At 54.8% G+C, this 24,592-nt stretch overlaps 1 protein-coding gene across 1 annotated transcript in view; it reads right to left on the bottom strand.

Annotated features, from left to right (window-relative positions):
* MYH9 (myosin heavy chain 9) overlaps nucleotides 1-24,592 on the bottom strand; it is an 86,103-nt gene that overhangs the window by 6,122 nt on the left and 55,389 nt on the right. The window contains exons 10-34 of the mRNA XM_027541764.1: nucleotides 23,777-23,872; nucleotides 22,895-23,013; nucleotides 21,958-22,110; nucleotides 20,615-20,788; nucleotides 19,752-19,925; nucleotides 17,817-17,931; nucleotides 15,303-15,496; nucleotides 14,854-14,975; nucleotides 13,774-13,843; nucleotides 11,839-11,999; nucleotides 10,881-10,989; nucleotides 9,739-9,870; nucleotides 9,076-9,282; nucleotides 8,386-8,523; nucleotides 7,552-7,675; nucleotides 7,127-7,298; nucleotides 6,493-6,705; nucleotides 5,614-5,758; nucleotides 4,156-4,362; nucleotides 3,846-3,950; nucleotides 3,428-3,580; nucleotides 2,097-2,345; nucleotides 1,746-1,958; nucleotides 1,376-1,588; nucleotides 928-1,089 (exon numbers count right to left, since the gene is read on the bottom strand). Of these exons, the coding sequence (XP_027397565.1) occupies nucleotides 928-1,089; nucleotides 1,376-1,588; nucleotides 1,746-1,958; nucleotides 2,097-2,345; nucleotides 3,428-3,580; nucleotides 3,846-3,950; nucleotides 4,156-4,362; nucleotides 5,614-5,758; nucleotides 6,493-6,705; nucleotides 7,127-7,298; nucleotides 7,552-7,675; nucleotides 8,386-8,523; nucleotides 9,076-9,282; nucleotides 9,739-9,870; nucleotides 10,881-10,989; nucleotides 11,839-11,999; nucleotides 13,774-13,843; nucleotides 14,854-14,975; nucleotides 15,303-15,496; nucleotides 17,817-17,931; nucleotides 19,752-19,925; nucleotides 20,615-20,788; nucleotides 21,958-22,110; nucleotides 22,895-23,013; nucleotides 23,777-23,872 (3,920 nt within the window). The remainder of the gene's footprint in view (nucleotides 1-927; nucleotides 1,090-1,375; nucleotides 1,589-1,745; nucleotides 1,959-2,096; nucleotides 2,346-3,427; nucleotides 3,581-3,845; nucleotides 3,951-4,155; nucleotides 4,363-5,613; nucleotides 5,759-6,492; nucleotides 6,706-7,126; nucleotides 7,299-7,551; nucleotides 7,676-8,385; nucleotides 8,524-9,075; nucleotides 9,283-9,738; nucleotides 9,871-10,880; nucleotides 10,990-11,838; nucleotides 12,000-13,773; nucleotides 13,844-14,853; nucleotides 14,976-15,302; nucleotides 15,497-17,816; nucleotides 17,932-19,751; nucleotides 19,926-20,614; nucleotides 20,789-21,957; nucleotides 22,111-22,894; nucleotides 23,014-23,776; nucleotides 23,873-24,592) is intronic.

Raw genomic sequence — 24,592 nt, 5'->3', positions numbered from 1 at the left:
GTATAATGAGGCATCTCAGAGCTGGGTTTTGTGTTTTTTTAACTTGTTATTTTTAATTATTGACAGGCCAAGCATGTGTTCTGTTTCTGGACTGCTGCACTGATTCATCAGCTTGGAACCTTCTGTCACTGTCCATTAAGGCTGGATTGAGTCATGTCTGGCTTATTCTAGAAAACTGCCACCAAGTGACTAAGTAACTATAACGCCACTGCACTTTTAGCTTTGCACTTGTTTCTTTGTTTGATGTGAAGTCAACAATTTTTGACTACTGCAAGTTTGCTTCTGACTATAATATTTTGTCTCCACTCGGCCTCTGGGTCTGCATCTGTGTAGCAGCAGTAGTATTAGTCTCTAAGTCATGTCCAACTCTGGGACCCCATGGACTGTAGCCCGCCAGGCTCCTCTGCCCATGGAATTCTCCACGCAAGAATACTGGAGTGGGTAGCCATTCCCTTCTCCAGGGGATCTTTCCTACCCAGGGATCAAACACAGGTCTCCCACCTTGCTGCTGCTGCTGCTGCTAAGTCGCTTCAGTCGTGTCCGACTCTGTGCGACCCCATAGACGGAAGCCCACCAGGCTCCCCCGTCCCTGGGATTCTCCAGGCAAGAATACTGGAGTGGGTGGCCGTTTCCTTCTCCAATGCATGAAAGTGAAAAGTGAAAGTGAAGTCGCTCAGTCGTGTCTGACTCCTAGCGACCCCATGGACTGCAGCCCACCAGAATCCCCCATCCATGGGATTCTCCAGGCAAGAGTACTGGAGTGGGGTGCCATTGCCTTCTCCGCTCCCACCTTGCAGGCAGATTCTTTACCACTGCGCCACACCCAAGACCTTCAGGGTAGCACTCACAGGCCAGCCCAGCAGTGTCCAGTCCCGTGCTGGGCCCAATGCTGCCGTGTGCAGCTGGATCAGACCAGCCTGAGCTCACCTGCACCTTCCGCAGCTGCTTGATGGCTTCGTCCCGGTTCTTGTTGGCTGAGTCAATGTGGGCCTCCAGGTCCTTCAAGTCCATCTCCAGCTTCTTCCGAGCGGCCACAGCTATCGAGCGCTGCTTCCTCTCATCCTCCAGCTCGGCCTCCATCTCCCGCACCTGGGGAGGTGCTGACAGCTCAGGGGGCCGGACGGACCCAAAGATACTGCCTCAGCTCAGGGCCCAGGTGGGCTTGATCCAGTCCCAGGGAGTCCACAGGGCCTCCAGGGCACAGTGAGGATTACTGACCATAAAACCCTAGTAGAGGGGTCACTGACCCCCGGGCAGAGAACTAGGATGCAAGGATGTGGAGGACACTCCCACAGACCAGTGGAAGGAGAAAGGAGCACCCAAACTCGGGCACCCCTGTGCGCCTCTGCCCAGGGAGCGGGCAGGCCCTCCGCACCTGTTTGACCAGCTGCTTTTTCTTCTCCTCACTCTGCTCGTCACGGCCCTGCAGGTCCCTCTCGAACTGGGCCTTCATGGCCTGCAGGTTGACCTCCAGCCGCAGCTTGGCGTCCTCAGTGGCCTGCAGCTCGTCCTCCAGCTCCTCCAGCTGCGTCTTCATCTCCTCCACCTGCTGCTCCAGGGCCCGCTTGGACTTCTCCAGCTCATGGACCTGTCACCAGGGGTTCCGGTAAGGACCAGAAGGGTGCTAGGCCCCGAGGGGAGCCAGGGCCCCCAGGTCCCCGGCCCCAGTGTCTGTGAGGCCCTAACTCTTGGTGTCTGGAGGCCGCCCCCCACCCCGAGAGCTGGCCACGGGCTCAGGGACTCACGCTCTTGCCCACGTCATCCTTAGAGCTCATGAGGTCTTCCATCTCGGTGCGGAACTGCTTGTTGAGCCGCTCCAGTTCTGCCTTCTGCTCCATGGCCTCCTCCAGCGCCCGGGCCAGAGACAGCGCCTTGGTCTCCTTCTCCCGGGCCTCCGCCTCTGCCCGGTCACGCTCCTCCGCATACTTAGCAGAGATGGTCTTCTCCTCGGCCAGGAGCTGGGAGACAGGCAGGCACCATGAGTGTGAGCAATGGGCTCTCGGAAAGGGTCAGAGCCTGACAGACAACAGCCTCTGCCCGAGGCAGGGTGTCTGCAGAAGGACGGGAGGAGGGACTGATGCACTGACGGCACCCACCTGGTCAAACTTCTTCTGCTTCTTCTCCAGGTTGGAGACGCTCTGCCGCTGGTGGTCAAGATCCACGAGCAGGTCATCCAGCTCCTGCTGCAGCCGCGTCTTGGTCTTCTCCAGCTTGTCGTAGGCAGCCACCTTCTCCTCATAGCACTGGCTCAGCCCCTCCAGGTCCTTCTGCAGCTTCCTCTTGGCCTCCTCAGCCGTCTCCAGGCACCCCACGCTGTCATCCATCTTCTTCCTCATATCGGTGACCTGGGTGGGAGCAAGGGGTAAGGAGCATCCAGTTGGCACCTGCTCTGGGAGCCGGGCTGCCACTGCAAGCAGAGTTATGGGGCACCAATTCAGTTATGGAAACAGCTTCCCAGCCGCTTCTCTATTCCTCTGGGACCAGGGAAATGGGACGTTCCACAGAGTGCAGGTGTCTAGCACACAGAGCCCAAGGCAGGTGGACACACAGGTCAGCTTGGAAAGGCCACTCAACCCTGACCTGACCAGCCATTTGTACCAAGACTGAGGCCCAGAGTAGGGAGCCTCCATCCCTCCCCTCTCCCAGGCAGCAGCCTGGCATCCCCCGCCCACAGGTGTCTACCCTGCAGCCCCCTCCTCCCACCCAGACACACAGCTGGCACCGCAGGAACGTGCTCCCTGTCCCCACCCAGATGTGGACCCGACTCCACGCCGTCCCCTGAGCTGGTGCAGATCTCGGGGCACATTTAAGTTCTAAGACAGGATCCACAAGAGGGCTCTCCATCTATCTTTGGCCCCAGATCCTTTTAGGGTCTAGAGAAGACCACGGCCTCCTTTCCATGATGATGTTATAACAGGCATAAAGCGAAATATGTAGGACTACCAAGAAACCACTGTAAAAGAGTGCAGTTGTCAGGTACTTTTTTAAGACAATGGTTCAGTAACCAGTGTGCTTCTTTAGCACAGCAGAGAGCAGGCTCCTGAGCAGCGAGGAGCACAGTGACCTTCCCAAAGCCTGGCCTCAGCTCAGACACAATGACCAGTGGTTTCCACTCAACAGGCCACAGGCACTGCTACCGTCACAGCTTGTTGCCCACATTCATAAGGGAACAGAATGCTGACGGTCAGCTGGAGACTGGTGAAATGAAGATGAACTCCAGCCAAGTTCAAGGATCCCTGAATTCTCCTCGGGGACCCCAGGAGTAAGCCCTGGTCTGGGGAGGGCAGGAGCTCCCCGAGGGAGGGCGGCCAGCTTGGGGAGGCCTGGCTGTGCTTCCAGGTCCAGGTGGCTACCCAACCAGAAGCTCCCCAGCCTGCAGGCTCTGACCACCGTTTCCGGGGCGATCTGAGGGGATCCAGCTCCGAACCTGGGCGTGGAGGGTGGAGATCTGCTTCTCCAGGTTCCGCTTGGCCTCTTCCTCCTCCTCCAGCTGCTCCTTGAGAGAGTTCTTCTCATCCTCCACCTGCTTCAGCTTGGTGCTCAGACTCAGCTTCTGCCGGTTCTCCTCCTGCAGCAGCTCCTGCTCAGCGGACAAGGGGGGCCAGGGCTCAGGACCCACACTGTCGGGGCCTTGTGGTCCCCATGGTCTCGGTGGGACAGAGAAGCAGGCCCCAGATTAGGGGGCAGCCAGCAAAGATCTGGCAGGGAGCCAAGAGGTCCCAGAGAGCCTGGGGACGCTGGGGAGGACACTGTGAGGAAGACCCAGAGGCCTGGCAGCTGACGCCGTGTGGGCACAGGTCCTCCCAGGATAAGAACAGCTGCGGGGGGCCCATCGCTGCCCTTACCTGCGTGTCCTGCAGCTGTGACTCCAGAGCAGAGAAGTCCTTGGTGAGCTTGCTAGACTTGCTGTCCGACTGAGTGAGAAGACCTGTCACATTGTCCAGCTCGACCTGTGTGTGGACGGAGACAAAGCCCCGTGAGCTTGACCAGGCTTGCTCGGGGCCCACCTCAGCTCTCTCAGCCATGCTGGACCTGAGCCACGGGCTGAACCCCGGGGGGCTCACAGATGGGCCGGGTCATGGAGACAGAGAGAGAGAAAAGACCAGGGGCCCTGGCAGCATGGCTAGGACCCAGGCAGTCCGGCGGGGGCCTCACCTGCAGCTTGGAGACCTTGTCGGCAAGCTCTGTGCGCACACGCTCTCCCTCGGTGAACTTCACCTGCAGCTCCTGCAGCTGGGCCTCCACCTTCTTGCGCTTGTGCTCGGTGTCCGCCTTGCCCTGCTGCAGCACCTTCACCTCGTTGGCCAGCTCCCCTCGCTCGTTCTCCAGGGTCTGCTTGGCCTTCTCGAGGTTGGCTTTCACCTGCGAGGGGAGAAGCAAAGACATAAAAGGGGGATCCTGTGACATGAGACTGGTTTTCCCAACATCATCAAAGAGCCGGTGGAGCCAGACCTGGAATCTGCTGCCTGGCAGCAAAAGCGACACTGGGCAAGTCCAGGGGGCAGCAAGCTGGCGAGGGCCATGGACTTGGAGGGCTCAGGCCTGATGTGGACTCATTTCCCAGCTGGAACAGGACGCCTGGCGCGTGGCCTCACCTCTGAGGACCACGGCTCCCCTGGCTCTCAAACCATCCCTGCCTGGCCTCCCGCACAGGGAATGTCCAAGGGCAAGACACTGTCATTGCTGATGTTAAGATTTTAGAATTATTTTTATAAGCTTAGGGAAATTATAATTGTTCATAGTTAGACTTCCAAGAAAGCCTCTTAGAAATTTGATGTTTACCGTAACACTGAAATGTTCTTCCAAAAGATATAAAAGCCAAGTTTACAGAACAAACACAATTCCAATCTATTCTATATCAAGCCAGTCACAGTATCAAAGGCAAGTTCAAAGGTAAACTGGACCCCAAGTGCATGCAAAAAGCTTTTTGAGTGAAAACAGCTAGAGGAAAAGGCAAGGCTTCAACCTGCCCAGAACCAGGAGGAAGTCAAAGGGAAACAGAGGAACAAGGCATGTTTCTGAAAATATTGTACAGGCTGCCACGCAGAAGAGCCTCTGTCTTCTCAGGCTGCCAACAAGGGTGGCCGTGGGCTGGAAACCACAGGAGGCAGGACTGGGCTTGTTCAGGAACTGCCTGGTCACAGTCCCCTGGCTGAGAAACCAGCCGGGTCAACATCCCCAGGGTTCTCCCTGAAGATTCCAGCTGACCATGTGTTGGAGGTGTTCTAGAGAAGGGCTGGGCTTCAGAAAAGGGACGCAATGGCCCTCTGAAACTTCAGCTTCAGAGTCACTCCAATTCCATGACACTTTCTAGTCTGGCAGGGTGTTGAACAGGATAATGATGGTAATAATAAGACTAGAACAACTTACTGAGCCCTTACCGACTATGCACTGTCACATGTTACCAACTCCAATTCTCATGTAATTGTTTGAAACGGGCTCTCACTAGCCTCTCTCATAGAAGAGGAAACTGAAGCAGAGATGGACCTGTATGCGCCCCCAACTCACACAGTCAGGAACGGCTGGAGTCTGGACTACGCGAGGGTCCCCCAACCCTCCCCCTGGCCCACAGTGGCCAAGCCTCACGGAGCCAGTCCCAGGGGGCCCACGCACCCGCTTCGTCTGCTCCAGCTGCTCAGCCAGCTCCTCCACGGCCTGCGAGTGCTTCTGTCTCATGTCCTGGATCTGGGCCTCATGGATCCTGGCCTCATCCTCAAGGGTCCTCTTCAGGATGTTCACTTCTTGTTCACGTTTGGACCTGAACAGAGAAACGCCTTCAGGAGGGAGGCCAGGGCCCAGGAGCAACGCTGCCCTGGTGGCACAGAGTCCACAGTAGGGAGCACTGGCCATTCCAGGCAGCTTTCTGCCTGCTGGCTTCCCTCCTCAGCGTCCGTCCTATAGCGCAGGCTCACAGACACACTTTTTTTCTTTTATTAAAAAAAAAAAATGTAATATAGGCCTTTTATGCAAGGAATTGGATTTTATTCTAAATATGGGGAGCCAGGAGTAATTTATAAGATTTTTTTTTTTTGGCTGCACCACAAAGCATGCTGGATCTTAGTTCCCCTACCAGGGATTGAACCCATGCCCCCTGCAGGGGAAGCGCAGAGTCCTAACCACTAGAGAGCCAGGAAGTCCCCACAGACACGCCTTGTAGGGCTTCTGTAGCCTTTCAGCCTTAAAGCCCACCCCTGCCTCAGCCCAACTCCAAGCCAGGTTCTTCAACTCTAGAGAGAAGCTGCGAGGCCCCATCAGCTTCCATCTGTTCTTGTTGTTCCATCACTAAGTCGTGTCTGCCTCTTTGCAACTCCATGGACTACATCACACCAGGCCTCCCAGTCCCTCACTATCTCCTGGAGCTTCCAGGCTCCATGACAACAGGCCACACTGTGTGTGTACAGAGGCCCTGGGGTCCCCCCTCTGAGGCCAGGGCCCCTCTTTCCCTGCACCACCCCCATCCTCAGTGACCAGGCAGTCAGCCCCAAGGCACACCTGAGCTCCTGTTGCGCAGCTGTGGAATCCAGAGTGTCCTCCAGCTCCGTTTTCAGAGCCTCCAGCTCTTCCCCGAGGTCTCGTTTCTGCTTCTCGGCTTTATTCCTAGCAGCACGCTCAGATTCCAGGTCTTCTTGGAGTTCCGAAATCTGAGATTCCAGCTCCCGGATCTTCTTCAGGGCCATGTTCTTCTGGGTGGTTTCTTCTTCCACTCTGCCAAAGAGAACACCAACGTCAGGAGGAGGTCGCTGTCACCGTCAGAGAGCAGAGTCTGCAGAAAAGACTTAGGGAGGTGCAGCCGAAGCCACTCCTGCTGGTGACCATCATAGCCCCTTAGGAGCTCTTCTTGGCAAAGACACTGAGGCATCTGGAAGACTTAAGGGCTATTCCACTTGGAGAATTCAAAAGCCTCATAGAGTAAAAATTTCATTTTCCAAATTAAGCTTCAGTGCTTTAAACATTTTTTAAAAATTGAAATGTTAAATGAAAAAAAAAAAAAAAGGAAAGCTGTAAACTAGCTTCCCAGACAACAGTGGAGCACATGCCCACAGTTCACTGATGCACCAAGAACCACAGCAGGAAGCCTGCTGAGAACACAGGCACTGGCCATCCAGCCTGATACTCTGACCCTCACCTGGCCAGGGCTGCCTGGAGCTCCTCCTCCTTCTTGGCCAGCTGCATCTTGAGCTCGGCGATCTGAGCCTGCAGCTCAGCGATCTGGTCATTGAGGTCGGTGGAGTCTCCTTCCAGCTTCCGGCGGGTCTTTTCCAGCTCCTGGCGCTGCTTCTCCTCTCTTCGCAGGCGTTCTGAGAAGGAAGAGTGGAGAGAGGCCAACAGAGTCTTCAGTGGCTTCTCTTTGTCTTCAAATCTTATATAAAATACCAGGCTTCACAGGGAGCAGCTGCCATGTCCCACGTCTGGAGGGTAGTGGCTGGATGCCACAGGCCCCGGGAGACCTGCTTGCCACCCCAGCTCCTGGCAGCAAGGTCCATGCTGGTCCTCGAGTGGTGGGTGCCCCGGAAACCCCAAGTCCAACAGTCCCTGCGTCCCACTACTTACCCTCCAGGTCGGTGATCATCGCCTCATGCTTGTTCTTGAGTTTGGCGAGGCTCTTCGATTTCTCCTCCTCTTCCATGAGGTTGGTGGTGAACTCGGCTATTCTGTCTTCCAGCAGCTTCTTCTCCTGGGGTGCGAGGATGGGTCAGGGCTTAAAGTTAGTTGAGTGCAGAAGGCACTGGGTCTCCTCAAGCACAACCCACCCAGGCACTGAGGTCTGAATGGAGGGGCAGGGCCTGAAACACCTGGCCAAGTGCATTAGGATTTCCCAAACCAAAGGGGTCATTTTTAAGCCACCAGCTCCTCTGAAACAGCGGGGTAAGCCTCCTTGGGCCCATAAGCGGGGTGCCCAAGCCCTTCCTGCATTACCCCTTTCTGCGCAGGCAAAAACACCTCCCAGGTGACGGTGCCAGTGAGGGAACTGGGGCAGGAGGGCGTTACCTTCTCGACGCCTGTGACCTCGCCCTTCTCATTCCCTAAAGTGCCCCTGCTCTTCTCACTTTGTCTTCAAATCTTACATAAAATACCAGTCTTCACAGGGAGCAGCTGCCATGTCCCATGTCTGGAGGGCAGTGGCTGGATGCCATAGGCCCCAGGAGACCTGCTTGTGTGGCCACCACTGGAGTCCTAATTCCACAACAGCGACCACACAGCCCGCTTACTCCCCACGTCACAGGGTTCTGGACAGCCGTCCTGCCCTGTGAAGCCTGCCACCCCCATCTCCTCCGGAGATGAAGGTCAGCATCCTGACGGGGTCTCTCCCACTCCTCTAAAGTGATGCCCAGCTATCATCTGTGGCCAGGAAGACGCTGACAGGGGCCCAGCCACCGGCCTCACCTTAGCTAGCTTGCAGTTCTGGTCCTCCATGATGATCTGGTCCTCCTCCAGCTTCTTCAGCTTGGCCTCGGTGGTCACCTTCTCCAGCTGAAGCTTCTGCCGGGCACTCTCCTCCTCCTCCAGCTGCTCCTCCAGCTCCTGCCGTGAAGCCAGGGCAACCGTGAGCAGATAGGATGGGGTCCAGCACCCACGTGTGGGGTCACGTATTTAAAACTGGGGTGCGGGGATGAGAACCCCAGGTCCCGATTCCAACACAGGGTCATGTGTTCTGAGGGGCCACCTCTAGCGAGTGTCCACCCTCAGCTTCTCAGACCAGCTGGAGTGATCACAGAAGAGGGGAATTAAATCAGATTCAATGCTTGGCGGGACAGTGCTCATGAACACCTGACACGTGTCAGAAAAATTAAGCCAAGGAATTCCCTGGTAGTCCAGTGGTTAGAACTCTGAGCGCTCGCTGCCAAGTGCCAGGGTTCAATCCCTGGTCGGGGAACTAAGACCCCACAAGCCACAGAGCATAGCAAACAAACAAACGGAAAAAAAAAAAAAAAAAAACCTGCCTCAAAGAGAACACTCCCCAAGGCTGCTCCCAGGACAGAGCCTGTCCTCCCATAGCACTTGGGACGTCCCCGCTCCCCGCCCACCCTGTCCCCCACGCCCCTCCGGGTCCGGCCCGGCCCCTCCTGCAGGCACCTGGATGTTCTGCTGCATCTTCTTCTTCTCGGCCTGCAGGTGTTGGCATCGCTCTTCCTCCTCCTCCACCCTGGCCTCCAGGTCATGGCAGATCTCTTCCAGCTCCTGCTTCTTGGCTGTCAGACGGGCACGGAGCTCCTCAGCCTCGGCACACAGTTCCGTTTCCGCCTGGAGCTGCTCCTGGAGCTGCAGCTTCTCAGCCAGGAGCTGCGGGAACACGGGAGAAATGTGAACTCTGACGGCTGCTTGTGGGCTGCCTGTCCCCATGGGAGAGCTGGTCCCCAGCAAAGGCTCCATCTCAGGATGCTTAAGCTGCCAGGCATGTATAAACATCACATCCTGCATCGAGGAAATTACCCCCCAATTTCCCTTCAATGCCAAGTTTATGCTTTGTCTACTGGGGCTTCCCTGGTGGTTCAGTTTTAAAGAATCTGCCTGCAATGCAGGAAACCCGGGTTCAATCCCTGGGTTGGGAAGATCCCCTGGAGCAGAGCATGGCAACCCACTCCAGTATTCTTGTTTAGAGAATCCCATGGACAGAGGAGCCTGGCACGCTGTAGTCCGTAGGGTTGTAGAGAGTCAGACACAACTGAAGCAGCTAAGCAGGAGCCCTGGTGGCCAGCAGGAGGCAGCACTACGCGGGCAGAGTCTGCAGACACCCACCTGGGACTGGAGGGTCTCCATCTCTGAGAGCCTGTTCTCAGCAGCCAGCTGCTTCTCCCGCACCTTCACCAGCTCCTCCTCCTTGGCCATCATCTCCTCCTCCTGCCGGCTCACCTGCAGCAACGGCTTGACCTAGGAGAGGAGGTAGAGGAGACAAGCTCAGAGAAAGAGCCCCGTCCAGGCTGAGATTTGGGGGCTTTCTCCTCACTTGGGGAAGCGCAAGGGCACGAGAACAAGGGGCAGGCAGGACCCTGGGCAGAGCAGGTATGCCCGGGTACAGCTTTTCAGGAAATCAATTTGGTGCTGTGCGCCATAGGCCTCTGACCCACTAATTACAGTTCGGGGAAACTAGCCCTGTATGTGCATGAAGATTTTCAGGACAGCATTGTTTACAACAGTGAGAATTTAGCAAAGAGATAAAGATCCACCGCCGGAAAAGTAGCCAGATAAATTATAAAACATCTCTAGGGAACAGTATGCTGACTTTTAAAAAATTATGCTTATGAAAAAATTTTAAATGGAAAACCCAAAAAAAAAAATATTTACACAAGTCAAAAAGCTCAGCTATGTAAGAAGATGTATGGTTTACACAGCAGAGATTTAATGGGAGTGTTTAAAAAAAAATGAAATAAATATTGAAACATCTATTCAATATTGATGTTGGCTCAAGGTTGAAGGGATTATAGGTGAATTTTTACTTTCTTGTTTATCCTTTTTGTTGGTATGGTATTTTGCAGTTACCACAAATTATGTACCATAAACAAAAGTAGCTTGACCAACTTTAAATACAAGAGAATTTTTTTGTATAGGCTGGGGAGGACCTAGCCACCGGGTACAGACCACGGTTTCCTGAGTGGGCAGCACTGTCACCTCACGGGGCCGTGGTGGGCAGGCAGGGCCTGGACATCCCAGGAGCTGCCCCTGGAGCCGCCCCAGCCCAGCCCCGCAGCACCTCGGCAATCCACGCTGGACACACACCCCAGCTCACGCCCCTCAAGACCCCACAGGGCAGGACCATCCCCCGCTCAAGTGCTGGGCCCGGGGACACGAGGGCAAAGTGCCAGCCCCGGGGCCTGAGCCCCGCAGGAGGCCAGCGTGAGGCCGGCTCGTCCCTGTGCCACGCGGAGCCCCTCCAGACCCACCTTGGTGAAGAGCCGCCACCACTGCCAGTTTCGCAGTTTGAGGTAGGCGGCACAGTTCCTCTGCAGGACCTTCATGGCCGTCAGCTGCTGCTGCCGCTTGGCGAAGGCCCTGTGGGGCGAGGGTCATGGTCAGCGCCTCCAGGCGGGGGCCGGCCAACCTCCCTGCCCACAGTCCTAACCTCGCTCCTGGGGGCTTTTCTGGAGGGACCGACCCCTGCTGGGAGCACTTCAAAATAGATGTGGGGGGAAGGAGGCAGGCTTGGCGTTGAGTCCTACAGGTGACCTCGCAGAGGTGACCAGGACGAGGTCACAACCACCTTCCTTCACTAAAGGGTAAGTGAGGTCGCTACAGAGTCAAGTGTAACCACTGGTCATTAAGGCCACCTGTCGACTGCAGCTCCCCACCCTCGTGTCACCCCCAATCTTGGGGCTTTTGTTTGGGGAGAGAATGTCAGCAGATGATGTCCTGCAAACGTCCATCTATCCAAACACCCACACTCATGCTCTCTCCACAATGCTCAGAGCTCAGGCTGGAACAGATGCCCCAGAGCCCAGACACAGAGGAGTCAAGGGGCAAATGTGAAGCTGCCCCGCCCACTATCCTACATAAGTCAGCCCCTGACCCCACAGGAGTTGCCGGAACTCAAGGGCACCTCCTCCCCGGAGCTCAGGGTCCTCTGGGGACAGCCGGCTCTGGGTGTCACCCCTACAGGAGGGACACAGGGAGGAACAGTGGGAGGCAGGGGTTTTCTTGGAGGGAAAATCTGAACAGTCACCCTTCCCTCCTGCTCACTTTAAACCTCAGGCAGAAATCCAGGAAGCAGGGGGCAAGGAAAGCTATGTGGGTCTCCCCAGGGACACCTCCTGCCATGAGGGTGCCCAGGCCCTGCTTCCTCGGTACCCTCTGCTACAGGAGAGCTGGGGGTCCCGAGCAAGGTGTGAGCGTCCTGGGACTCACTTCCTGGCCAGGTAGCCCCTGCAGCAGGCCTGGAAGCCGATGATGACATCCGTGATCTTCAGGTCCCGCTCCTCCTCCAGGTGCGCCAGCACGCCAGCCCGGAAGAAGACTTTGCTCTGCCCAATGCGGTACAGATTGCTGTCGAGTTCCAGGGCTTTGATCTAGAGGAGGAGAGCCAGCTGCTGAGCACGGGGCACCCCAGCCACCACAGCGCCCTGGAGCAAGGCCAAGGCCAGGGAAGGGGCCTGGAGCCGGGGCCGGCCCTGTTGCTCTGTGGGCAGCCTTCTCCTGGTGAAAGGAAAGTGGAGCTGGGGAAACGCTGGTATGGGGAAGGTGGGGGCCAGCAAGGGACAGGTAAGGAGTCAGACTTGCAGAGAAACACAGGATCTCAGCCCTGAAGGGACCCTGTAGGTCTCCTCTTTCTTCTCTGCCCCACCCCCTCACTACAGGCCTGTTCTATAAGCACCCACTCAGGTCACCCTCTGAGCAGAGGGTCAAGCATCATTGCTTTGTCCAAGCCCAGCACCAACTCCAGCTCAGACCAGGATCAAATACTAACTAGGTGACCCCAGGCCTTAACCTCTGTGGGCCCACATTTCCGCAGCTGTAAAATGGAAATAATGGTTTCTTTAATTAAAAGATAAGTTAACAAAGCAAATAAATAGCACTTCCTTCCTAGCAGAGCTGTGGGAATGAAACCAGAGAAGGCACACAAGGCGCTGAGCATGGGGTCACACGTGGGACCATTGCTGAACGAGCTTTAGGCAATGTGTCGTTACCATCACAGGGCTGTTTCGGTACAGTAACAAGGCTCTCTTATTAAGCCCACTGGTAACAGTCTGTCTGTCCATCTGTCTGCCTGGGAGAGAGGGGATTCAGAACAAACTCCAAAAGGCAGAGCCTTGAATAGGGTAAGAGGAATCTCGGGCTCTTGATGCCCAACGAAAGGCCCTGCAGGTCTGGAAGAGGCCCCAGGAGAAGGGCAGGCCAGGGAGGGCAGAGCCATCACTGGGTGCCCCACCTCCTGTCATGACGAGCCTGGCCAACTGTCTTCCCTACAGAGCTGGACGGAGGAGACCTGCTTATGTCTAAAAGGGGGACATCCCTCACAGACCAGCAGCTGAGTCTCCGGAGAAACAGTGGCCCAAACACAATCTGGGGGGGCACCTCTGTCCTTCACACCTCCCTTCCCCCGGGTGACAAGCATCGCAGAGCACAGACCCGTGTCTCCTCCCTCCCTCTCTAGGCTCCACCTCCCTGCCCCTTACAGGGCTGCTCTGAACAAAGGTGGTATTGAATTTTTCTTCCCTTTTCTCTCTCCTCCCCGATGCCCACCCCAGCCCATCCTCTGTTGACTGTTTGGCAAAGATGCAAAGTAAAGAAAGCAGGGGGCGCTGGCTGCTGACCGTGGACACATGAGACCCAGCCAGATGCCTGTCTGCAAAGCAGAAAAATGACCAAGTGGGTAGAGCCCCACCTTGGCCACTGAGTCATCTCGAGGCCTTCATTCACTAAGCACAATCCAGTGCCCACTGCCGGTCGAACACTGGCCAGTGGTGGGGAAGAGAGGAAAGGGCCAGAAACTCAGACTCTGCTAGCTTTGGGCTAGTCGTGGGGCCATGGTGGTGAGCTGCCCCCTGTGAAGATTAGAGGAGACGGGAGCAATAAAGAACCAAATATGCCCAGAAGGAAGGGTCTCTGCCTCACACCACAGCCTTGCCATCTGAGACCTGGCCTTCTCCTCCCCTCCCCACTCCCACACACCATCCTGACCACCTGATGCTCAGTGCGCCTGGCAGAACCAGAACAGGCTCAATGGAGGAACAAGAGAGCACAGGCGTCAACAGATCCAAAGGGCCCTGACCAGGCACACGGGTGCTGGCCACTCGGGTGTGCACACCAGCCACGCGTCACCCACCAGAAGAGCCCGCTCACCATGAGCACACACGCCTGCTTTCCGTCCATGAAGCCCTTAGGAATGGAATTTGGAGTCAGGATCTCGTATCTGAGGAGGAAAAGGGCGGCAGGTCAGTACACCCCTTGCTCGGATTCTATGTGGCCTGGGATATCCATGAGACGAGGGCCGTCCCTACAGTGGAGCAGGTGCAGGATTCTTTCCACAGAGTGTCTGAGGGAAAGGGGACACTCAGTGAATTATATCCTGCTCTTTCCTGAGGCTGAACAGCACGAGGAAGGCCTGGCGTTTTCCAGAAAGCGAATGGAAACTTGTGTCAGACTTTTCATTCACTTATGGGTGAGCTTTGAAGTGGGCTTACTAACTGCTAACCAGCACCTGCGTCTTTAGCCCCAGAAGTTTTTTAAATTAAATGTCTAGTTTCACAAATATCATCTGATACAAATCAGAAAATGCCTCATGACCTCATGTTAGAAAGATATGTGGAGTTCAGGCATTATCAGAAAAAAAACCAAGTCATGATATGTCTAAAGCCACCATTTCCCACTTCTAAACACGTCCTCCCTATTTGTTACCAAAAAGAAAAAAAAAAGAAATAAATGGCATATATTGAGTACAAAGAGAAAACCTTTTGCTGCAGAACATTTTCCTAACAATCTCTGTCTATGTAACAGACCACAGTTGGTAAACACGGCCAGGCCCGTCTCTGCTGAGATGCTGCAGAGAACCGCTAATCAACGGGGTAGTCCAAGAAATTAACCAGAGGGCTGTGACAGACAGCAACCAGGGCTAAACACGTCATTAGGCAAATAGGCCCGTGTCACGACTGTCCCCGCTCCGCGCACACAGCAGACATCCAATTCCATCGATTTTTTTCATACTCAAGGCTCCAGCTGATCCTCCTTTAATGTCTTTTCAGAGCTCGTCTAATTATAGCAAACAGCACCTGGCCCCCACAGTGACTGGGAGTGGAAGCCAACGTGATGACTTTCATTTTAGAGACAAAACAGGAAGTCCTTCCTCACGTGGAGCATGGCACAGAGGACCCCAGCTCAGTGTGGATGAGGAGATGACTCCCCCACTAAAGGCTCTCCACTCACCTCTGCCGGAACTCCTGGAAGACCACACGGTTGGGGAAGCCCTGACGGCAGATCCGGATGCCTTCGAGAACCCCGTTGCAACGCAGCTGATCCAGCACCAGATGGGGGTCCAGCTTGCCAGCCTAGGAAAGAAATCCATGCACGTGCTCTTTCTGTATGCCCAGGGACTGATGGAGAGAGGACGGGCCCCTCTGAACGCAACAGGACAAATGCCCCCCCAGGAAGGAGCAGTCACTGCCCGCCCACACATAGTAGTGACAGTTCAGTTACATGGTCCAGGTCTGAGAGGCAGAAACGCAGGCTCTACGGGCAGGCTGTACCCTAAGACTGCCCGAGCCACCCCGCAGGGTGACTGAACCAAGGGCTCTGTGTGCCACAGGCGAGGGGTTTCTGCTCAGGGAGACAGACAAGGGCTGGGCGGCCCGCTGCACACTACCAAGCAGCCGCACCTTCTTCTCGTGGTTGGGGATGATGCAGCGGACGAAGTTGGGGTTGGTGTTCCTCAGCGTGGCCATGAGTTTGGCCAGCTGCTCCTTGTACAGCTGCCCCACCGTGCGGAACATGCCTTTGCGCGTCTTGAAGGCCCCAGGCATTGCCGTCTCCGACATGCCAGCCACCTGGTCCAGGCCAATGATGCGGTCCACTGGAGAGAGCAGGCAAGAGCACGTGAGTACCCGGCAGTCCAGGCCAGGGCAGAGGGGCAGGACAGACAGACAGGCCAATCTGATTAGAAAAAGAGGAGACTACAGAATGGCAAACCATTTCTACTTGGAGCTTACAAAGCAGGCTAAGGTCATCTCCAAAGGCTGAGAGCAAAGGTGACCTTGTGAGCAGAGAGGAGGGAGGAGGAAAGGGTTTGGAAAGATTGCAGAGCCGCAAAGTGGGGAAGCACATTCGTGAAGGCTGACTCTACGTTGTCACTTATCTCAGCCACCCTGGGACGCTCCTAACCCAGAGACACAAGAGCTGATGATGCATTCTGGAGGAGTGAGCAGAGCTGGTCCACTAGCCTGGCTCTGAGGAGGTGTTCAGACTTGACTGACAGGAACCCGATAGTCCATTCAGTCATTTGAAAAAAGCGGACCAGTATCCTGAACTCACACTGACCGTTACCTGAGAGCACTGGGCTAGGTCAGGAGGCAGGAGCTCTAAAGCTACTTGGCCACTGCCTGCAGGAGTCTGGCACACCCTCTCTCTGTCAGCAATCCCCCCATGCAGAGCTCTCTATATCAGGGGCCTAGAGCAACATGCACGGTGCCAGGGCAGAGAGTTCCAGAGAACCACTGCTGCCCACGGCTACCCCAAAGGCCGAGGATCCTTCTCCCTCTCAGGTCTCGCTTGGTCTCCAAGATCACGGGTCTTTCTCATCTAGACCAACCCTCTAAGGAAGCAGCCCTCATCACAGTGGCTCCTGCCCAGAACAATGAAATGAACTGCCTCCTCCCGGGCGAAAACCAAATGGTGAACAAGCCCAACCTAAGTGGCTAGCCATCTGAGGTCAGGCTTACACCAGAGCAAGGATTAAATTTGAAGACTTTCATTGCTAGATGCAAAAGTTAAGAATTCTATGACAAAGTCAGGTTCTTGTTCCTTTGTAGCCAGATCTCTGTTATTTATTTGAAAGCAACAGAAAAGACAGCTGCTCAAGAGGGAAGCCAGGAATGAGGATAGACCCAATGAACCCCTCAGTTAAAACAGGAGGCAACTGTACCTCTTGCAGCCCCCACAGGGCCCCTCTGGCCACCAAAGGTGTCCTGGGACTGGGTGGCTTGTGAAAGTCACTCAGGTTGCCCAGGAGAAGGTTGAACACACCCCCAAAACAACTGGTCATTTCATGTGAGGGTGTCCTGGCCCCAAAAGACCCTGCCCAGGAGGAGAGGTAACTGCTGCATAGACACACAGGTGCCCTTGTCAGCACTGAAGTGTCTGGGCCCACACGCGCGCACGCGCACACACATGGCAGTGCCCACACACGCACACACACACAGAGCAATGCACACAGCACCCTGTGCTGGGACACAGCAGCCATCACACACACACGCATGCACGCACGCACGCACGCACACACAGCACCCTGTGCTGGGACACAGCAGCCATAACACACACGCACGCACACACGCACACACACACAGCACCTTGTGCTGAGACACAGCAGCCATCCAAGCAGTGAGATGCCGCCTTCATGAGGGGAGTTCTGAAGGGGACGTTGGACTGTGAAACAATTTTTTTTTCTCCTTTTAAGATCTATAACATGAAGCTGTCAATATCAAATCACCGCCCAGATGGGCCTGGCTTTCTACTGGAGGCCTGTGATGGGGAGGGGACTGGAGCCTGCACACAAGCCTAGGGCAGAGACCAGGGAAGGAGCACAGGCAGGCAGGAGCAGCCAGGCAGAGCAGGCAGGCTCAGCAGAAGCACCAGTCACGCAGCCCAGGGTGCAGCACACATTGGCGCCACGCCAGGCGGCCAGTCACCTGGTTCTAGGTGGAGGATAGGAAAGCGCTGATAGAAATAGGCTCTCTGGGTGCTCTGCATCTCTGCAACAGAGAGGTTAAAGCAAAACCCAGGCAGAGGGAAGGAGAAACTGGCAGAAACAAGGAAAAATATGGCTTCGGGAGGTACTGGCTACCAAGGAGATGCAAGAAGGCAGTAAGGAGTTGGACAGAACCCAGGTGGCCGAGTGCTGGGCCACCGCACAGCCCCCTACAAGGGAAAGGTCTGTGGCCTCAGGGCCTAGAGCCTCTGCCCCAGAGGAAGTGGCCGTGTGCCATGTTCAAGGATGCTTGGGGCTCAAGGACACCAGGATTCAGGGACAGGGTGACCCTCAGGGCTGGAGGAGCCCACGCTCCTGGGAGCTAAGTGGGCACAAACCCTCTGGCTTGAGCCCTGCACTCAGCCAGGGCCAGGAAGGGAAGGGGCCTAGCTGTGGGCACGGGGAGGCAGGGTGAGGGCCAAGGGCGTACCATCCTTCCATAGCTCCGAGACAAACTTGTCAGAGGACTGGTGCAGCAGTGTGGCGATGTTGTCATTCAGTGGGTCCATGTTCTTCATCAGCCACTCATCGGCTTTGTAATCCACCTGCAAGATCAGACCTTGAGTCACAGGCTGCTCAGGGCACACTGGCGCACGCAGGCTCTATGGCAGCAGGCTGACCCCATGGGTGGAAACATCAAAAACAGCGAAGACCCTCAACCTGGTATTTTCATCCCCAAGAAGGAAATAATGAGAAGCGTCCATGAGACGTTCTCTGCAGAGTTACGTGAAGGCAAAATATTTAAACAGCACCGACGTCTGGCTGCAGGGAACAGGCCAAGAAAACTATGTTGCAGCTACATAGTAGAATATTCTGTTTTTAAAAATGTTCACGGTAATATGAACATTAGGGGGGAAAATCCTAATAATTCCTTTTAGCAACAGGTAAAGTAATTTTTGTTTTGTTTTGTTTTTTTCAGGATATTCAGGTTTTCTCAGAGCATACATTCTCTTACCGTTTTTAAAATATGTTCTCAATAACAAGAGTAATAAAACATCATATATTGTAACAATACAAACAGAGCGACTGGCCACCACAGCCTGCTTCCTAACCAACACAGCGTAACTCAGCCTGTGGTCCCCTCCTGGCCCCTTTCTGCAGGTTTTCCCACACGCAAGGCTGCCAATGATGAGGTGCAAGATGGTGGCGTCTTTCTCCCTAGAGGCAGAATGACCTCCTGGGAGAGGACAAACCCTAGAGTTGGGTGTCTTGGCATGTGTCCCCCTGGGCACGGCTAGAATCCTTGTCCTTTGAGCTGCTGCAGTGCAGGCCGGACGGCGATGCCAGTTTCACCATTCAGCCCTTCCTGGGCTTTCAGGCGTGCCCAAGTTTGGCATCACCTACAACAGTGCAACAGAAGCCTGCCTGCGTTTCTAACAAAGGTGGCGGGAGAACGTGGGCTTTCGGAAGGGGGCATGGCCTCAGGTAACTAGAAAAAAGAGATCTCCTTAACACGTAGTTTAAAATCAAGAGTGGCTTCAACAGCCTTAGGAGACAAAGGAGCTAAGCAGGGGAGGCCGAACAGCGCAGGGCCACGTGCAGAAGGGTGGGGGAGGACCAGGGGTGGCTTGGGAGCACCACTGTGACAGCAAGTCTCTCATCGCCGATCCTCACTCATCGCCGATCCTCACTGACGGGAAGGCTGAGGACCGACCAGCTCATCACACCTCCAAGTGTTAGACATTCTATGCAGGCGACACAACTTCCTGAGAAGAACCAGCTTATAGTCTAAGCTTGGACCTCTGCAGACTCAGGACACACCTGTTCAGGTCCAAGCCCTGGGATCAAGCCCACTGGAGGATGTCTGACAGCTGGTATGACGACAGCTCTGCTACTTCCTGGCCGGTGGTCTTGGCAATAACAAAGCCAACAACACCTACAGGCATGACTCTCACCCCGGGGACAATGTTACCCCTCAATCCCACCCAGCAGATGTTCCAGGATGTCTGGAGACATTTCTGGTTGTCGCAGGTAGGGAGGGTGCTACTGACCTCTGGTGGGGAGAAGCCAGGTCTGCTGCTAAATATCCTACAACATGCAGGAGGGTCCCTGACAATAAAGACTGATCTGGCCACTGAGGTGGGCAGTGTGGAGGCTGAGAGGCCCTGCCCAAGAGCACTGACTGCCCAGCACTGGGCTTTGTGAGCTCCGTTAATACACATTCCCCAGTACAGTGGTGGTCACCCACATTTTCCAGATGAGGCAACTAAGCCTCAGAGAGGTGAAGTAACTGGCCCAAAGTCACATAGGAGCGGAGCCCTAATTCAGACTGCAAAGTCCATGACTTTAGCACAAACAGCACATCTACACCCTGAAAACACGCTTAATAATAACACCGCATGACACCAGGGTGTGCACGCCTCACCTTGCCAGCGTAGTGGATGATGCAGAAATCCGCCTTGTCCTTCAGCTGCTTGGGCTTCTGGAACTTGGGGTGGGTGCCCTGCTCCTGCATCACCTTCTCCACGAAACTCTTGTCCGTGGCTTTGGGGAACCAGCACTCCTCGTCCAGCAGGGCCAGGATGCCAGGAGGGCCTGCCTGGAGGGAGCATAGCATCGCGCAGGTCAGCTTGACCTGGAAACCCACCGACTCTCACCCTCGTAAAGAAGTCACAGCCTGGTTTTCAGAAACTCAAGAATCTCACCAGAAGGTGGGCAGTGCTTTCCTCACACAAGAAAAAAATAAGGAGCATGACTGAAAGCACTCCAATTACAAGTTCTAGCTGAAAAAGAAATTTCTGAGGTCTAGGCTATGTCCAACACACCTTAATCCGATGATCCATTGCAAGATTCTCCCATGAGAACACTGGAAATCACGTGGTGGCTTGATGGGCCATGCAGACCCCTGACCCACGTCCAGAGGCTGCCCCTCAACAGGGGTCCTGGCCCCTCGAGTCCCTCTGGGACCCCACTCGACACACAGTGTGTCCACACAACTATGTGGTGAGCGGGGACATTGAGGATAAGGCTCCTGAGGAAGAGGAAGCGCCCCGGAGCCCCAAAGCCTTTCAAACTCTGAGTTTATAAGAGAGCAGACTCGGGCACTGTGGGACTGGCTGACAGGCCTGGAAACCAAACACCAACTTGTTTGTTGGAAAACAAAACTGATTTAAACAAAAAACTCATCATCAAAGTAAACCATTCGGTATTAGGATCATTAGGACGATGGTTCCGTCCCCAGAGGGGTGGAGCAACAGGTGGGGCGAGGCGCAGCCTCGAGGCTCTTACCGGCTTCTCGATGAGGTCGATGCAAGGCTGCAGGTCGAGGCCGAAGTCGATGAAGTTCCACTCGATGCCCTCGCGCTGGTACTCCTCCTGCTCCAGGATGAACATCGTGTGGTTGAAGAGCTGCTGCAGCTTCTCGTTGGTGTAGTTGATGCAGAGCTGCTCGAAGGAGTTCAGCTGCAAGAGGGAGATGGAGTCAGACAGATCCCTGTTGTTGCTGGCGAGCCCCCAGGAAGGACCGGAGGGGTACTTAGGCAGAATCTCCTGGGGCCCCACTGTGCCACCCCCGTGGGCCTTCCCTCATCACACCCGCAGCAGTGGCTGCACTGCTGGGGCCCATGGATCCCGCCAGCAGTCTGGTGGAGCCCCTGTATCAAGATGATGTTTTCAAATGCATAAAATTGATCAAAAGAGAAAGAAGTTATCTGGAAATGTAATTATCAAACGTGGTAACATAGAAATCTATAGTGCTTCTTAATTAACAAGCACAAGTCCAAGCCGTCGGCTTCGTAACACCTAGAATTTGAAGTAGAGGTGAATGCAAACAGTATGCGTGTGTGCCAAGTCGCTCAGTCGTGTCCGACTCTTTGCGACCCCACGGACTGTAGCCACCAGGCTCCTCTGTCCGTAGGATTCTCCAGGCAAGAATACTGGAGTGGGTTGCCAGTCCCTTCTCCAGGGGATCTTCCCTATCCAGGGATCGAACACGCATCTCTTATGACTCCTGCGTTGGCAGGCCGGTTCTTTACCACTAGCGCCACCTGGGAACCGAAACAATACAACATCCAACGACTGCTATGATATGAAAATCCCTGATTTCTACTAAGACAGAACACAAGCATTGCTAATGCAGCTGTGGTTTGCGTACTCTGCTGAATATACTGAGAGGTTAGTGAAAATAAAGAGGTAATTCTCTCCCCACGCAAGTTCGCAGCTCCTCTGAAAACAGCCATGGACCCTAGGCTAGGCTGAAGAATCTCTGAGCTCCTGCAATTACAAGTTTTTGCTACCTGACCTCAAAGTCTTTATGGGCAGAGACAAAGTCATGTCACAACACTCAAAATAAATATTTGAGAAAACATAAACAATAAACGAACAGAAAGCCCCTGCCTGTGAGGCCTCCTAGGACACCGTCTAGATGGTACCATTCTCGCCAGCATTTCTGCTTGGGAAAGGGCACTTTGTTTAAGCTTTAAATACACCCAACTACTGTCTCCTGTCTCCACACAAGCAAGGAGGTGGCCAGCTCAAATCGCTGTGGGACCAGGTGAGAGAGGACCCCAGCCCAAGGAGAAGGCAGCCCCAGAGGCTCAGGAGGTGAGAGGGGTCTCAAGGGAGAAGCTCACATCAAAGATCTCGAAGCCAGCGATGTCCAGGATCCCAATGAATGAGGCACCCTGCCTCTTGGTCTTGTCCAGAGCCTTGTTGATGCGCAGGACCAGCCAGCGGAACATGCGCTCGTAGGTGGCCTTGGCCAAGGCCTCGATGGCAAAGTCAGCCTGCGGGGATACCCGGGGCGGGGGGGAAGGGTCAGACACAGGGAGTGTCTCATTCCTTTTACCCCAACAATGTCACCTGCAGGGCCCACCCCCAGAAAAACAGCCTCAAAGATGAGAAAAAACCTTCAAGCACAGATACGTCCACTGCAGTGTTATTTATAATGAAGAAAGTTGCAAGAGCCCAAACTTTCAACATTACATGCCAAGTGAACTTGTGTGTGTGCACGCTAAGTTGCTTCAGTCATGTCTGACTCTTTGCAACCCTGTGGACTATGGCCTCCCAGGCTCCTCTGTGCATGGGATTCTCCAAGCAAGAATACTGGAGCGGGTTGCCACGTCCTCCTCTAGGGGATCTTCCACTCAGGGATCAAACCTGGGTCTCCTGCATTGGCAGGCAGGCTCTTTACCTCTAGTGCCACCTGGGAAGCCCCAGAATGAACTTAGAGCTTTGCAAAGACTTTTTTAAAAATAAATGGATATGAACTGAAGTAGCTACAGAAGAAATGACATCTGAGATGTGCTTCAAGTAACACAGCTAAGGGTATGGAGACCAGATTAACCAGGAGCCAAGACCAGCCATGAGTCAGTGACTCCTGCAGCCTGGACCTTGGGCCCAGCTTCCTCCTGCTCTCAGTGGGGTGACACCACCTGCTCTCCAAGGTGCCGTGAGGACTCAGAGAGGTGACAGTGCTAACACAGGGGACACCCCAGGGCAGGCCTCAACGTGGCCACTGCAACAGTCCTCGCCAAGGAGGTGGCCCAACCCCCCAGCCAGAGGGCTCACCTGCTCCTTCGTCTGTGCCTTCTGGACATAATCCCGTCCCACCTTGATGCGCGGGGTGAGGATTCCTCGGGTGAAATCGGTCACGTTGATACCCAACAGGTGGGATACTTTCTGGGCAGCTAATATTTTTCAAAGAGTAAGGAAGGAAGGGATAAAAGGTTTTAATTAAACCCAAGAGAACGAGTCCCTCTGCTCAACCTGTGAAAGGTATGGTAACTGAGTCACCGTTACCAGGACAATCAACCCGGCCCGGCCCTTCCTCCACAGGGCACAGAACAGTCGGCTGTCCCCTCAGACAGGCCAGCGGGCATGGCTCCCAACTCAGGGCCCCACAGCAGGACCTCTGCACACCCTTGGCCACGTCCTGAGTGTGAAAGAGGGTCCTGAACACAAACAGCACCGCCCTAGACACAGGGACAGAACAGGACAACTCACACGCCCACACATTAAATTCTATCGAAAGCCCCTCCGGAGCACATGTTAAGGCTAACTTAAAGTAGGGTCACTTGCCATGACCTGAGGACCAGCGATGGCCAAAGAGCTAGGGTGAGGACAGTGTTTCATGTCCTCCCAAGTCCACAGGCAAGTTGAACGACAGCAGAAATGACTGTTTTACAAACAGAGACAACTGGTCTGGTCTCAGCATAAATGAGAGAAATCCGGGGCCACAGATCATGGGTTTTCTAGCTCATTCTGACACTTACTCCGTGAAGGAGCAGCAGGGTCACGTTCACGAATGTTTTACCAAAATACGGCGTGACAGGCAGCCACACACATGCAGTAAAAAAGAAGAGTGTCTAAGATCTCTCCAAGACTCCTTCTCCTGACCCATCTAACCCAGGCCCCTACCCACATAATCAGGTGAGGGGCCCATGGGATTACCTGTGTTGTCGGGCATGGAGGCCTGGTCGCTGTTACGCTCCTTCTTGAAGACGATGTTGCCGAGCTGTAGGACCCCCGAGATGACTCGCAGCAAGCCTTGGGGTGCAATGAAAGGCAGCTCAGAACCAGGTGGGGTGTCACCCCCCTCAGAGGCCCTCGGGTAAGATAAACCATGTGGGGCACCAGGCCTTGGCCTAAAGCACATCTCCAGGGCCTCTGGTTGACCTCCGCTGGGGCAGCCTTGTGCTTAGATACAAGCTCTGTTAATGCTTCTAAGTTCAGACGTGCCTCTACCTAGGGCCCACTGTCTGTTTTTAAAAATAAAGTTTTATTGGAACACAGTCAGGCCTGTCCATGTACATGCTATTGGTGGGAGAGCAAAAGTGACCCTGACTCTAATGCTGGAGAACAGGGTACACACACCCCAGCCCCTAATCTTCCTAAAATACAGCATCAAGGCCCCCTCACCACCCTCTAGAGAAACAGGAAGACACAGGCAAGGACACCTTGCCACACCACTGTCACTCTGGGTGTCACCAGTGCAGAAGCCCCAGCCCCTTCCACACTCGGCTAGGACAAAGCCAGAATATTCCACTTCCAGCAAATGGCAAGGACAGGAGCAGTAGACCCAGGCCCTGGGAAGTTAGGGACCTGTTCTTTGTCCTCATATGTCCCCGGGAGATATGACCAAGAAGAAATAACCCTGAACCTCAAATCTGGGGGCCCACCTCCCACCACTCAGCCTTCCTCTGGTCTCTATGGACTTCCTAATGGCCAGTGCCAACAGGAAGCGCTCCCCAGCCTCCCCGGGGAGGG

The sequence above is a fragment of the Bos indicus x Bos taurus genome, chromosome 5 (genome assembly GCF_003369695.1).
Source record: "Bos indicus x Bos taurus breed Angus x Brahman F1 hybrid chromosome 5, Bos_hybrid_MaternalHap_v2.0, whole genome shotgun sequence".
Lineage (NCBI taxonomy): Eukaryota > Metazoa > Chordata > Mammalia > Artiodactyla > Bovidae > Bos > Bos indicus x Bos taurus.
Note: the sequence above shows the minus strand (reverse complement) of the source record. Positions and strands in the feature narration are given on the sequence as shown.